Genomic DNA, 14,475 nt, shown 5'->3' on the forward strand with positions numbered 1-14,475 from the left:
ATCTTTTTTAGAGTTTGTGTATTTTCAAGGTAGCGTATTTTCTGACGATGTCGCTGTTTCGTTGTGTGCACACGCTTGTCTAGGTTGTAGTGGATACCATCCAAAATCTTCCGCCAATAGTCTTTTCGCTCTTCCACACACCTATCGGGAACGGGGTCTTCCAGCTTGCATCGTCAGATACCTGATTACTCCTCACGTTTCAGTATTTCAACTCAGCTTAATCACACGGAAATGGACATTAGAATCTACTACCAAAACGTCCGCAGTCTGAGAACGAAAACTACCGATCTGCTTTTAGCGGTGACAGAGTGCGATTACGATGTCATAATAATGACTGAGACTGGATTAGATGACTGCATCACTACGCAACAGTTATTCGGCTCGAGCTTCCATGTATTTCGTTGCGATCGTAGCCCGCTCAACAGCTGTAAATCCCGATTTGGCGGTGTATTGATCGCTGTTGCGCAGCAACACGTTTGTCGTGTCATAGAAACCGTACATGGACGCAATTTAGAACAAGTGAGTGTTTGTTCCACAGTCAAAGGTAGGAAGTTATTCATAAACGTGATTTACATTCCTCCGGATAAAAGTCAAGACGTTAGTCTGATCAATGAACATGTTGCTTCTATGAATGAGCTGTGTGAGAAATGTTTGCCCAGTGATATCATTCTCCTTTGTGGCGATTATAATCAGCCACGCATGCGGTGGTTGTGTTCGAGCGACAACGTCATCAAATGTGATTGTTCTCAACTACCTCCGTCCAGTAGCACTTTGTTGGATGGCATGGATTATTTGTGCTTGAGCCAAAGAAATCTGGTGCAAAACTCGCTTGATCGTATTCTCGATTTAGTGTTTTGTTTGCCTAGCTGTGAGATCGAAGTAATTATTTGCCCGTTTCCGTTGCTACCCGTCGACTCCCATCACCCTCCTCTCGAATTTATTTTGCCAGCGTATGCGGGATATGCCGATCCAGTCGAAAAAACAAAGGAGCGTCACTTGAACTTTCGAAGAATGGACTTTATGGCACTCTCGCTGTACTTGAATACCGTTAACTGGGACACGGTATTTGACAATAATAATGATGTTGACTTTATGGCAGAAAAATTCTGTTACATTTTGAACGACTGGATTGTTTGTAACGTTCCAAGAACACGACCGCCAGTGTCACCTTCATGGAGTAATTCTCTTTTACGATCATTGAAACGTGTGCGAAATGCACTCCAGCGTAAACTTCGCCGCCAACGAACGCCTGACAACAAAAGAGATTTTCAGTCAGCCAGTAACGCGTACCGTTCATTGAATGCCACTTTATATAAATCTTACGTATTGCGTGTGCAGATAAAATTAAGTGCAAATCCTAGTGGTTTTTGGCGGTTTATTATTTCGAAGCGGAAAAGTGCTGCTATTCCAAAAAATGTATATTTTGAGAATCAGGTCTCAGCGTCTGCTTTAGAATCAAGTCAGTTATTCGCAAAACATTTTGCATCTGTTTTTGAAGCAAATTGCGCTTCTGAACTGGAGATCGTTGAAGCCATTCGTAACGTTCCTAGCGACCTCATTGATCTGGGAGTGTTTGCCGTGACTTCAGATATGATTTTGTCAGCAACAAAAAAGTTGAAGCGATCGTATGTACCTGGTCCCGATGGTCTACCTGCAATTTTAATATGCCGATGTATTGGTAATCTAGTGAAACCATTAGGTTCTATTTTCAACCGCTCACTGGAACAAGCAAAATTCCCTCGTATTCGGAAGAAATCATTTATGACACCCGTGTTCAAAAAAGGAGATCGATATGACGCGACTAATTATCGTGGAATCACAAGTCTTTCGGCAGTCTCTAAATTATTTGAGATATAATGAGCAGGGTAATTCTTATTGCGACAAAATGCTACATATCTGTCGACCAACATGGCTTCATGCCAGGTCGATCAGTAACAACAAATTTGCTGAATTTCACGTCAGACTGCATCATAGCTCTGGAAAAGAAAGGGCAAGTTGACGTAATCTATACGGACTTAAAGGCGGCGTTTGATAAAATCGACCATAAAATACTTCTGCACAAGCTGACTCGCCTTGGTGTTTCTTCGCAACTAACGTCTTGGTTGGAATCCTATTTAACGGAGCGGGAACTTCGTGTCATCATTGACGGTTTTGTTTCAAGACCATTTTTAAACAAATCGGGAGTGCCTCAAGGTAGCAACCTCGGCCCGCTACTGTTTATTTTATTTTTTAACGACGCAGCCTTTGTTCTGAAAAAAGGTTTTAAGATGCTATATGCTGACGACTTAAAAATCTATATTGAAGTGCGGACTGAAGAGGATTGTCGGCTTCTACAAGACTCGCTAACCATGTTTGCTGATTGGTGCCGCAGGAATAAACTAACAATTAGCATCAATAAATGTCAGGTCATATCGTTTCACCGCACATCACAGTCGATATTGTTTGATTATAGCATTGAAGGGAAAATCATCCCCAGAGTCACCGAAGTGTCCGATTTGGGAGTTGAACTGGACTCTAAAATGAGTTTTGACTCACACCGAACAGCGATCATTTCCAAAGCAACGCGGCAGTTAGGTTTCCTGTCTAAGATTGCCAAGGACTTCTCGGACCCACACTGCTGGAAGTCATTGTATTGTGCTCTCGTCCGCCCAATTTTAGAGAATGCGTCAATCGTGTGGCAACCGCATCAACTTTCGTGGAGCCTTAGAATCGAACGTATCCAGAAGCGGTTCATTCGTCTTGCACTGCGAAATCTGCCTTGGAGGAATCCCGATAGTTTGCCACCCTATCCTGACAGATGCCGACTACTGGTTCTCGATACACTGGAACAACGAAGGAAACTGCAACAAATTTTGTTCGTGGCGAAAATTTTGTACGGTGCAATTGATGCCCCCAAACTACTTGAAAAGATGAACTTTCGCGTACCTTATAGGACTCTTCGGAATACATCGTTATTACAGCCAACCTTTCACCGGACTTTGTTTGGTCAAAACGAGCCGATTCTGGCATGCATTCGAGCGTTTACGGCTGTGGAAGAGCAGTTTGATTTTAATGAGACAATTGGACGATTCGTAAATAGGATTAGATCTGTGATACATTAGACTAATTTTATTCATTAAGACTTTATTTGTCAGATGGATTATACAAAATACAAATACAAATACAAATACAAATACACCTATGTACAATACACTCAGCTGAGGTATGATACGTACTTTTTTGGAGTAGCTTCTTATGGAGCGTGTATAACTGCTCTTCCACTTCTGTTTATATGTGCCGTTGGCATTCTTACCTTCGGAATGTGCCTTACCTTGGACGGCGTTTGATTGTCTCTCGATAATAGGTATTGGTATTGGGACAAAACAAACGAACGGATAACCATTTTGCCCGAAGCACAAAATCCACTTTAAAGTTTGCTGCAGCAAGTAAATTTCGAATTCCCAATGTAAACGTTGGAATTGGAAAACAGTGCAAATAAATATGAATAAAAGGTAAACTTTAAAACGTGTTGTAAGAACAATAAGTGTTGTTTGTCTGGTCTCGCGTCGCGTCGCGTAATGTAAGGCCTTGTTCTATGAAACAATTTTGCTAAAGACATTGAGTACATAAAATCAATTTTTTACAGTCAAATCTGGTACGATCACGATAAGTATTTCGTCGTTTTTATATCACTATTTTGTACTTTACGACCAGCAAAAGAGCATACTCAAAAACGTACCGTACGATGATTTTGAAATTTTGACCAAAGATTCTGGACGTCATAATGAATCGAATGGTATACTCAGATTCTCTGGTACATTTTTTTTATAATAAGGGTCTGTGGGAGCACCGTGTACCAAAGATTTTTTGCCTTTCTCCTAGAAAGGTATACCAATCACTTGCAAAACCGAAGATATAAAAGTGCTCCAAAGGGCTGAATGGCATATATCACTCGACTCAGCTCGACGAGCTGAGCATTTTCTGTATGTGTGTGTGTGTGTGTATGTGTGTGTGTGTGTATGTGCAGATTTTTATTCTCACTCACTTTTCTCAGAGATGGCTGGACCGATTTTCATGAAATTAATTGCAAATGAAAGGTCTTGTTGTCCCATAAGACCCTATTAAATTTTATTGTAATCGGATTTTTAGTTTAGAGGTTATGTATCAAAATGTAAAAATCATGAAACATCATTATCTCTAAAACCACACAACCGATTTGAACAAAATGGGTTCAAATGAACGGGCTACCTTGAAAACCCTTAACTTTTGAATTTTATAAAGATTGAACTAGTGGTTCGAAAGTTACGAAAAAAAACGTGTTCTAAAGACAGTTTAATTTCACTCATGTTTCTCAGAGATGGCTGGACCGATTTTCATAAAATCAGTGCCAAATGGAAGGCCTAGATGCCCCATAAAACCCTATTGATTTGTTTTGCAATCGAACTATTACTTTGACTGTTATGTTTAAAAATGTGAAATCCAGCTTTGAAAATGTACATATTCCGAAGACTCACTCACTTTTCTCAGAGATGGCTGAAGCGATTTTCACTAAATTAATGTCAATTGATATGTCTAGCTGCCTCATAACACCCTATTGAATTTTACTGTAATCGAACTGTAACTTCGTCTGTAATGTACCGAAATGTGAAAATCACGGAACTTCATTAACTCAGAAACTACGCAATTAACATTATTATCAGACGAGCGGACTAGTTAAGCGTTAACTGATGAATTATGATTGAACACGTGGTTTCAAAGTTTGGCTGCCCTATACGTTCCCATATCATTTGATTATAATCGATTCTAAGTAATCGTTATTAAATTGTTAATAAAACAACGAAAGTCAATTATCTCAAAAATTACATGACTTATTTGAACATAACTATTGTCATACGAACGAGTCATCTCTCAAACTTACAAATAACAAACTTCATAACAATTTGATATGTGGCTCAGTTATGAAAAGAAAAGAAATTCAAAGACTTTTTAAAACGATACCTGCTTTGATCGATACTTGTGACCTCAATATAATTTAAATGCGGTATCGTACTATTTGAACGTTCAAAATTCGTTGATTCCTTGCGATGTGTTTAAAGTCTGCAAATGCACGGAGAATCGGCCATAGGATATGATCATGGTCAAATAACAAATCGTTTGAAATGACTGGTTTTATCGAAATGCCAACATCCTCGACTTTTGGCTTCTGTACATCGTCTTAATTCTTAATATATTCATATTGGGGGGTATTCGGTCATTTTCAGCAGATTTTCTGGCATCAATCTGACACAGGTATTTAGTTATTTTGGTTGTTTTCCAGAAACTAAAAGTGGTCGTCTTTAAATTCAAAATAGTGTCCAGGGTCAATGTTTGGTTTCTATGCATCATCTCGATATCCATATTGAGTATTATTCGGTTATTTTCGACTGTTTCCTTGAAGTTGCCATTAAACAATTCAAAATGGTGCCTAATTGGTTATTTTAGGCTGTTTTTCACAAACCGGAAGTCGCCGTCTTGGATATCAAAATGGTATTTCAGATAATTTCTGGCCTCTGTGCGTCATTCTAATTGAAGAAACACCCATATTGGGTGTTATTCGATCATTTTCGGCTGTTTCCCAGGAACCGGAAGTCGCCAACCTAGAATCCAAAATGGGTTCTGTGGTCGATATCAGCAGCTGTGTATCATTCTAGTTCCGGAGATACTCATGTTAGGCGGAAATCGGCCATTTTTGGCTGTTTTCCAGAAACCAGAAGTTGCCATCCTACAATTCATAGTGGTGTCTGAAGTCAATTTTTAGCTTCTTGCAACATTCTGGCTCCGTAGATACTCATATTGGGTGGTATTTGGTCATTTTCAGCTGTTTCTCAGAAACCGGAGATCGCCATCTTAGAATTCAAAATGGTATCTGTGGTCGATTTGAGCTCCTGTGTATCATTCTAGATCCGGATATTATTACATTGGGTGGAAATCAGCCATTTTTGGCTGTTTTTCAGAAACCGTATGTTGCCATCTTACAATCCAAAATGTTGCCTGATGTCAATTATGGAACATATTGGTTACCACTGAAAACTTTCAATCACCAAATATGGTTCCATTTTCAAAATGGTATCTGTGGTCGATTTGAGCTCCTGTGTATCATTCTAGATCCGGATATTATTACATTGGGTGGAAATCAGCCATTTTGGCTGTTTTCCAGAAACCGTATGTTGCCATCTTACAATCCAAAATGTTGCCTGAGGTCAATTATGGAACATACTGGTTACCACTGAAAACTTTCAATCACCAAATATGGTTCCATTTAGTTGATTAGTTCGCGAGATGTGCAGAAATTTGTGCAGAAACATGTGCTTCCAGAAGAGGGAGGGGCGTCGAACCATTATGGACATATTTGTTACCTCCCAAAACATTCTCATACCAAACTTGGTTGTATTTCCTTGATTGGTTCTAGAGCTGTGCGAAAATTGTGTTTCATTTGTATGGGACCTCTCCGTCATAGAAAAGGGAGGGGTGTCAAACCATCATGCACATATTTGTTACCTCTAAAAATATTCACCTGCCAAATTTGGTTCCATTCAGTTGGTTAGTTCTCAGGATGTGCAGAAATCTGTGTTTCATTTGTATGGCAGTCCTCTCTTCCAAAAGAAGGAGGGGTGTCAGAACATTATGAACATATTTTTTACCACTGAAAACATTTACCTGCCAAATTTGGTTCCATTTAGTTGATTAGTTTTCGAGATTGGCAGAAATTCGTGTTTCATTTGTATGGGACCCCTCCCTTCCAGAAGAAGGAGGGGTCTCAAACTATCATAGGACCCTTTAACGGCACCAAAAACCCATACATACAAATTTTCACGCCGATCGGTTCGGTAGTTTTCGAGCCTATATGGATCAGACATACAGACAGACCGAACTGCATTTTTATATTTATAGATTACAACATCAATTTTTGAGAACCTTAATAGTGAATATACATTTATTGGATTGAAGCGTTCTTGTAAATCTATTTTCATAAATAATAAGTTTGAATGAGAAAGGCTGGGTCTGACCGCTAGGTGGATTATATTAGGTTTTTCATGTAAATTTTCGTCTTAAATCCCGCTTTGCAGTAAAAATTTCAGTTCTTGAAAAAAAAATTTGTACATGTATTTTGAAGGGTTTTATCTAAAAATTATGAGAAAAAATCACTTTTTTATGATGTTCAATGGGCTCTGTGAGTCAAATATTTGAATGCGAAGCTGAACTAAATCATGCAAAATATTTAAAAACAATCCCACAAAAATACAAAAATATATGGAAAAATGTAGGAATCGAACACATTTGAAAAAAGTGCAAAATAGTGGTTTTGTAGCATAAAAAAACATTTTTTCATAAATCACGTTTGGGTAACCTGAAAACAATTTTTTAGAAAGTCGAAATGTTCCACAAAAATGCTATAAATAACATTATCTTTCAATTTAGGGCTGAGCACCTTGACTTTTCCAACATCGTTTTTTTTTTGGGACAGCCTCATGGGCATACTCAACAATGGCGCCTTTCAAACGTCAGGCAATCTCTGTGCTTCGATTGGCTGTGTACGTTTGTTTACATTAGTTCAGTCATATCCCACCAGTCGGTGCCTGGCATCGAAAAATTTCACGCTAGACGTGAAAAACGTGTTCAACAGCGCCAGCTAGGACTCTGTACAAGATTCTGGAAAGTTACTTTCAGAATCGAGTGCTGGTGTACAATACACACGAGGGTCAGAAATGCGTCCCGATTACCGCAGCAAGGTTCCATCCTGGGTCCGAAACTGTGGAATGCCGTGTATTTGCGGATGGCATAACTCTAGAAATCTACGGCGAGCCAGTCAGCGAAGTCGAGTTGAAAGCTGCGCTATCAATACGCGTAATTGAGAATTGGAAGCACTCCAGGAAACTGCAGTTAGCGCATTATAAGACAGAGGTCACCGTAGTGAACAACCGTAAATCAGAACAGAAGGCGTCGATTATAGTGCTGGGACTTTTGACCGGATATACTCGTGATCCGGTTATCCGAAGCTCGGATCACGCATGGGTAAACTAATACTATCCGGATCAGGGCTCTACATTTTCGAAACAAAACAATGAAACTGATATACTCGCGCTGTCATTTCGACTCGAACAGTTTCATTTTAGTTTGATTCCTTTCGGCTACTGTCAACAAATCACTTCTTTCACACTTTCCCTCTTTCTTCTTTCGGATCGTTTTAAATGAAACTTATGACTATTTCAATCGACGGAGAGAGTGATGGAGAGAGAGACTCTTTCCTTTCCTTCAGCGTCTCAATTGAAATTAGCACCGCATCGCGTCGTTTGATGGTAGTTTTCTTACACCGCAAGCCGTTGTTAGAACGGCAATGGCATCCAATAAATACGTTACGCAAGTCCCAATCAATATTTCCCCCTTCTTTCCTATATATATGTGTGAAGTACTGTATGGAAGCCTTCTGTCTCCGTCTGCGCTCATTGTTATTTTCAATTGAGAATCGTCATGTAAGAGTGATGGTGATAATCTCCGCTTTCAATTGAAAAGCATTTGTATCAATTTCAAGCCCTTCAGTTGTTAGAATCACAGCAAGAGCTTTCGACTGGGTGTCATGTGACTCACGGAGTGCTCGAAAATGATACAAAAACTTTTCAATTGAAAGCGACGGGTCAAAGCGTAACCTGATAATTGTCAATTAAAAATGACTTTGTCAGGCTCTGATCCGGATGTCCGGATATCCGATACAGATAATCGAATAGTCGGATACTTGGACATCCGGATATTTACCATCCGGATATCCGCAATTTATCGAAGTAGACATGAAGAAATTATCTTCTCTCACTGATTCGGTCGTTGCAATGCGGGAGCAAATATCGGCCCAGATAAACAGCGCGCTGAGTGTCGGTGTTGAACAGTTGAGATTAAATGTTAATGAGTCTCTTGAAAAATTATTTTGTGAGCAATTTGAAAAATTGAATAACTCGGTTTTAAAATTGAAATGAAATTCGGTTTTAAAATTGAATTGAAATTTAATTGCGATGAACGATGCTCGCGCGCGGGATGAGACGGTTCTTTCTGAATCGGACCAAATCGGCAAAAAGCGTAGAATCGACAACGATCATTTTGATGTTTTTGATGACGACGCAACATTTGCGGAAGTCGTTAAAAGACACAGTTAAAATAAAAAAAAACGAGTACAAGTCAAATTTATAGTAATAGTAATAATAATTAATAAATAAATAAATAAAATTACTAAATAAATAAATAATGGTTTTAAACCGGCAAAACCTAAGACTCGTCCGGTTATTGTGATTAAATCTAAAGAGTCCAAACAAGCTTGCGAGGAAACTCGGAAGTATTCGAAAACTAACTTAGATCCAAAAACACACAATGTTAGTAATTTTAGGAACGGCAAAGATGGTTCCATTATTGTTGAATGCGCTGTTGGCGATAATGTTGAAAATGTAAAAAATGGCATTGAAAGTAATCTGGATGAAAATTACAGCGCTGCTGTACCCACATCGGTGCTAAGAATGAAAATAGCGAGAATTGAAATGAGCGAGAATTTTTCCCCTGATGTGTTCATTGACTATTCAAAGAGGCATCACAATAAATAATATAAAAGTAGTAAATACCTTTGAAAATCCACGCTCCAGTTATAACAAGTATAGCGCGGTAATAAAAGTTGATGAGGCAAATGGTCACGTTCGGGAGATTAAATATCTTGGCGTGATTATTGATGACAACCTAAAGTTCATTAAGCAAACCACAATAAGCTGTCAAAGCATAAATATGTATTATCGAAAACCAGAAGTCATCATTTATTTTACTTATGTCAGTGTTGGATGGTATCAACATTCGAACAAAATCTTGCAAATACTTGGGATTTCTTCTGTTCCTAACAGCTTGTTCAGGCGGTTTGTCATTTATGTCCCATTGATGAGATCTGCTTGCAAATCTCGGTTGATCACGGCGTTCAGACACCCTCTTCGTCTGGGAGATGTGTCGTTTTAATGTGCGCTTATCATCATCCGTAAGCATCAAATTCCCATTCCTTTCTTTCATCACTGTATATCGTTGTGTGCCAAACCGCGAAATGCCTTTTGACCGCAACTGCCGTTCAATGATCATCGTAACTCAAAGTTTCAGTTGGTAATTCCGAGCACCACGTCGAATGTCCTCCCGTTCCTTGGCTTTCAGGTTCAATTTACGATCCTCCTTATTTAGAGCGTCATTCACTTTTCGGTATCTCCTGGCATTCCGAGCCACCATATACGCTCCCGTAGTATGACCTTCAGTTTAGCTGTCAATGGATGATCTTCATGAGCTACTCTCGGCGTTTTCTCTCGCAGTGATTCGGGAATCACCACGCGATCTACCTTCAAAACAATCCCATTCTTTAGACACAGTTCGTCTTTCACTGAACTAAACCTGTTCAGATGACGTGGCCTTTCTCCTGGCTCTATGGCATCGAAGACTTCAGTTAGGATTGCGTCTTGATTTGTCGTCTCACAAATTTCTCCTTCTGTTACAAAATGTACACTGTTTGCTTTGAGAGCCGCAAGCTACACGGGCATCTGGTATGACGTGGCAGAGACGAGATGAAGAGTCTGCGATATTCTCTCTGCCACGGATAAATTCAACCTTGTAGTTACACAGGCCTTATCTTAACACCCATCCGTCTGCCCTGGTTAACGCTCGTTTGGAATTTTCTCTGTATCTGTTAAAAATAAAGTCCACGCCGCGAGCGTCCATCCGTAGAACAAAATGTCTTCCAAGAAGGAAGAAACTAAAGTGCTCAACAGCCATACGGCACCAAGCTCTTCTCTTTGTTTCTAAGCATACTTTTTTTCCTGTGTGAGTTAGTGCTTTTGAGGCGAAACTTATTACTCGTCGACTGTCGTGTCCCATCTCTGCTACAGCACTGCTCTCAATGCATTGGAGGAAGCGTCAGTTTAGTGAAGGGTTGTATCATCATCCGAAAAATAACCCAGTGCAACTTGCTATCTTGCCTTTGGTCTGCTCGAATGCCTTGGCTTGATCATTGGCGTAAGCTGTCGCCTCTTGCCATAATGGGCTGGTCAGGTCGGCGAAATTTTTTATGTATGTACTGACGAGGACACCAAACTAAGAAAGCTACGTAGTTTTGATGTAGTAGAGGACTCTCGAAAGTTTCGAATGTGAGCCACCTTGACTTCGTTCATGTGGAAGCCATCCTTGTCCAACTCATGACCCATGAATTTTATTCGTTCTTGGTCGAATTGGCACTTGGCTGTATTCAACGTAAGGTTGTTCTCTCTTAGCACCTTGAGTGCTCGAGCCATGGTTTTCCTGAGATTTTCCAAAGTTTCATCAAACATCAAGTTGTCATTGATATACACAATGACGATTTCGATTCCTTCCAAAATCCGGGACATCTCTCTTTGGAAAATCTCCGGAGCACAGCTAATTTGTGCAAAAATCAAGAGAATGGAAGAAGCTTGCATAGAAGGAAAGATCTGAATGCACTAGGATCTTTTTTTTTACGCGGGTTATTTTTATGCGGTTTTTTCATACGCGACTTTATTTGCGCGACTTTTTGCAATAACGTGGATTATTTTTACGCAAAAAATACCTTAAATTTATCTCACTTAGGAAATCAAGAATATGATTCTAATTTGGTATACATTTTTGGGTAAAAACCAAAAATTTATGTGCAAAGTGAATTTGAAATTTTTCTGTTGATATGGTATAAAGTCAAATTAAGGAAAACCGTTTGTGAAAATTTTCCAATATTTAGGGGGTAGATTTAAAAAAGTAATTTGAAATTTTGTTGATCTGTCAAAACCATGATAGACACATTTTAACTATAAAATTAAAAACTACGATTTCAACATTTTTATGCTGAACAAACGTAAAACAAACTGAAACAAAACCGGAGTACATCACCTTTCTATGAATGTTCCACTGGTATTTACATTTACAAACGAAATTCAAATTCGTAGCTTTATTTTAGAAGGGGTATGCATGTAATGCTTATATACTAAAAATCAACCGTAAAAATACTCAATTGGCATGTTGTGGAAAATACACTGTACGGCTCACCCACCTAGAATAAACAAATTGATATGATTAACTAACTGATTTTTCTTTCTGCTCCGTCCTAATATAGCATTTGGTAATAAATAAATTTTTAAGAAACTCAAATCTTCGTTTGCTTTGTTTACAGGATTTTTCTGACTCGTTTCAAATTCTTCACGCTGGCAGAGCATTGCGCATACTTCGGTTGGCTAAACTTCTGTCGCTGGTGAGGTTGCTGCGGCTCTCTCGTTTAGTGCGATATGTTTCTCAATGGGAAGAAGTTTACGTGAGTATTATTCATATATATATGAAATAAAATTCCAGATAATCGAGTCTAAAATTCCGGATAATCGAATTCCGGATAATCGAGTTTCCGGATAATCGAGTCTCCGGATAATCGAGTCCGACCTGTATATATATATATATACTCGATTGAAACTCTATTATCCGGAACTCGATTATCCAGAATTCAATTATCCGGATTTTTAGACTCGATTATCCGGAATTTAATTTTTTTGGTGTCCGTTTTCAATTTTTATTCAGAAATGTTGTCTTTACCATCCCTTCTGGCATATTTGTCACCATTCAAATCACATCCGACAAGTTTGGGACATGTTCGAATTAAGTGAAAATAATCAATGTCCATTTTTTTTTTTGCTTCTTAAGATTTTTCCCATTTTCGCCTCAAAAATAACTTCTCGTTACGCCACTGCACCATACAAGTAAAGTAAATAAAAGAAATATTTATTTTATGTTCGTTAATCGTAAAATTTCAGTATTTTTTGTGTGATTCGATTATCCGGAATGAAACTTTTTTGATGTTCCGGATAATCGAGTCCGCGACCTATATATACATATATACATATATATATATATATATATATATATTATATATATATATATATATATATATATATATATATATATAATATATATATATATATATATATATATACTATAATATATACTATATATATATATAATATATATATATATATATATATATATAGTATATATATATATATATATATATATATATATATATATATATATATATATATATATATATATATATATATATATATATATATATATATATATATATATATATATATATATATATATATATATATATATATATATACTATATATATATATATATATATATATATATATATATATATATATATATATACAGTGGTGGGCACCGCTAACCGGAAAATTTAGCTCGATAATCGCTAAACGCTAAACGCTAAACCCACCTTAGCGGAACTTTCGCTAATCGCTAATCGCTAACTTTTTAATATGTGAATAGTCATATCGCTATATTTATTGCTCGTGTTTTGTCAGATTTGGACCACTTTGATCTGTTTTGGTTAAACAAACGACAACAATTACTTTTTAAAGCTATTTACAGTAAGAGGTTCACGAAACGGTATTCATATTTGATTTTGTAAAAACAAGAATAACAAAAGTTATTTAGCTTGCATTGAAAATAGATACTCTTAGGAATGTTTTCATAAAAATTCAATTATTATCTGAATCGGAAAAGTAGAACCAAAGTTGTCATAATTTCGAGCGCATTGCAATTTACCAAAGTTCTTGGTGTGCCGAAAATTCAATCTAGACCTTGTGCTTGTTCTTCAAAATGCTCCTGTGGCTTGTACGATAGCTGGAACTCCTTTCTAGGGTAAAAAAATGACAAAAGTAACTTTCGCAATAAAGTATGTTCATCTTTCGAAGCAATTTACGTACGCCATCAGCAATTCACAGTTTTTCTAAATATTTCTATTGTCGCTTCTCTACAAAATTTAGCGAATTAGCGATTAGCGTTTCGAAGGCCAAAATTTTAGCGACGCTAACAGTTTCGCTAACCAGCTCAAAAATTAGCGAAATCGCTAAATCGCTAACTGAATTTTAGCGTCGCTAATTAGCGAATTAGCGAATTAGCGGAATGGTGCCCACCACTGTATATATATATATATATATATTATATATATATATATATATATATATATATATATATATATATATATAGATATATTTATATATATATATATATATATATATATATATATATATATATATATATATATATATATATACTATATTTATTTATATATATATATATATATATATATATATATATATATATATATATATATATATATATATATATATATTTATATACAGGCCCTGTTCGATTTTGGCACGTTTCGTTTTTGGCACGGCTCAATTTTGGCAACATAAAAACTTTGGACGTGTTGCCATCCAAGCGTTGAATTGAATTTTCGCTTCAGTCCGGTAGGCACCGGACAACACTGTTCGGATTGGCTCTTGAATTTTCTCTTTAGTCCGGTGGCATCAAAAAAAATTTAATTTGGACGTGTTGCCAAAATCGAACAGGGCCTGTATTTATATATATATATATAT

The 14,475-nt window shown here is 37.3% G+C and overlaps 1 protein-coding gene across 1 annotated transcript in view; it reads left to right on the top strand.

Annotated features, from left to right (window-relative positions):
• Window positions 1-14,475, top strand: part of LOC129728611 (potassium/sodium hyperpolarization-activated cyclic nucleotide-gated channel 2-like) — a 536,552-nt gene that overhangs the window by 118,247 nt on the left and 403,830 nt on the right. Inside the window, exon 5 of the mRNA XM_055687061.1 lies at window positions 12,191-12,328. Within this exon, the coding sequence (XP_055543036.1) occupies window positions 12,191-12,328 (138 nt within the window). The remainder of the gene's footprint in view (window positions 1-12,190; window positions 12,329-14,475) is intronic.

Source organism: Wyeomyia smithii, chromosome 3 (assembly GCF_029784165.1).
Source record: "Wyeomyia smithii strain HCP4-BCI-WySm-NY-G18 chromosome 3, ASM2978416v1, whole genome shotgun sequence".
In the NCBI taxonomy this organism is placed as follows: Eukaryota; Metazoa; Arthropoda; class Insecta; order Diptera; family Culicidae; genus Wyeomyia; species Wyeomyia smithii.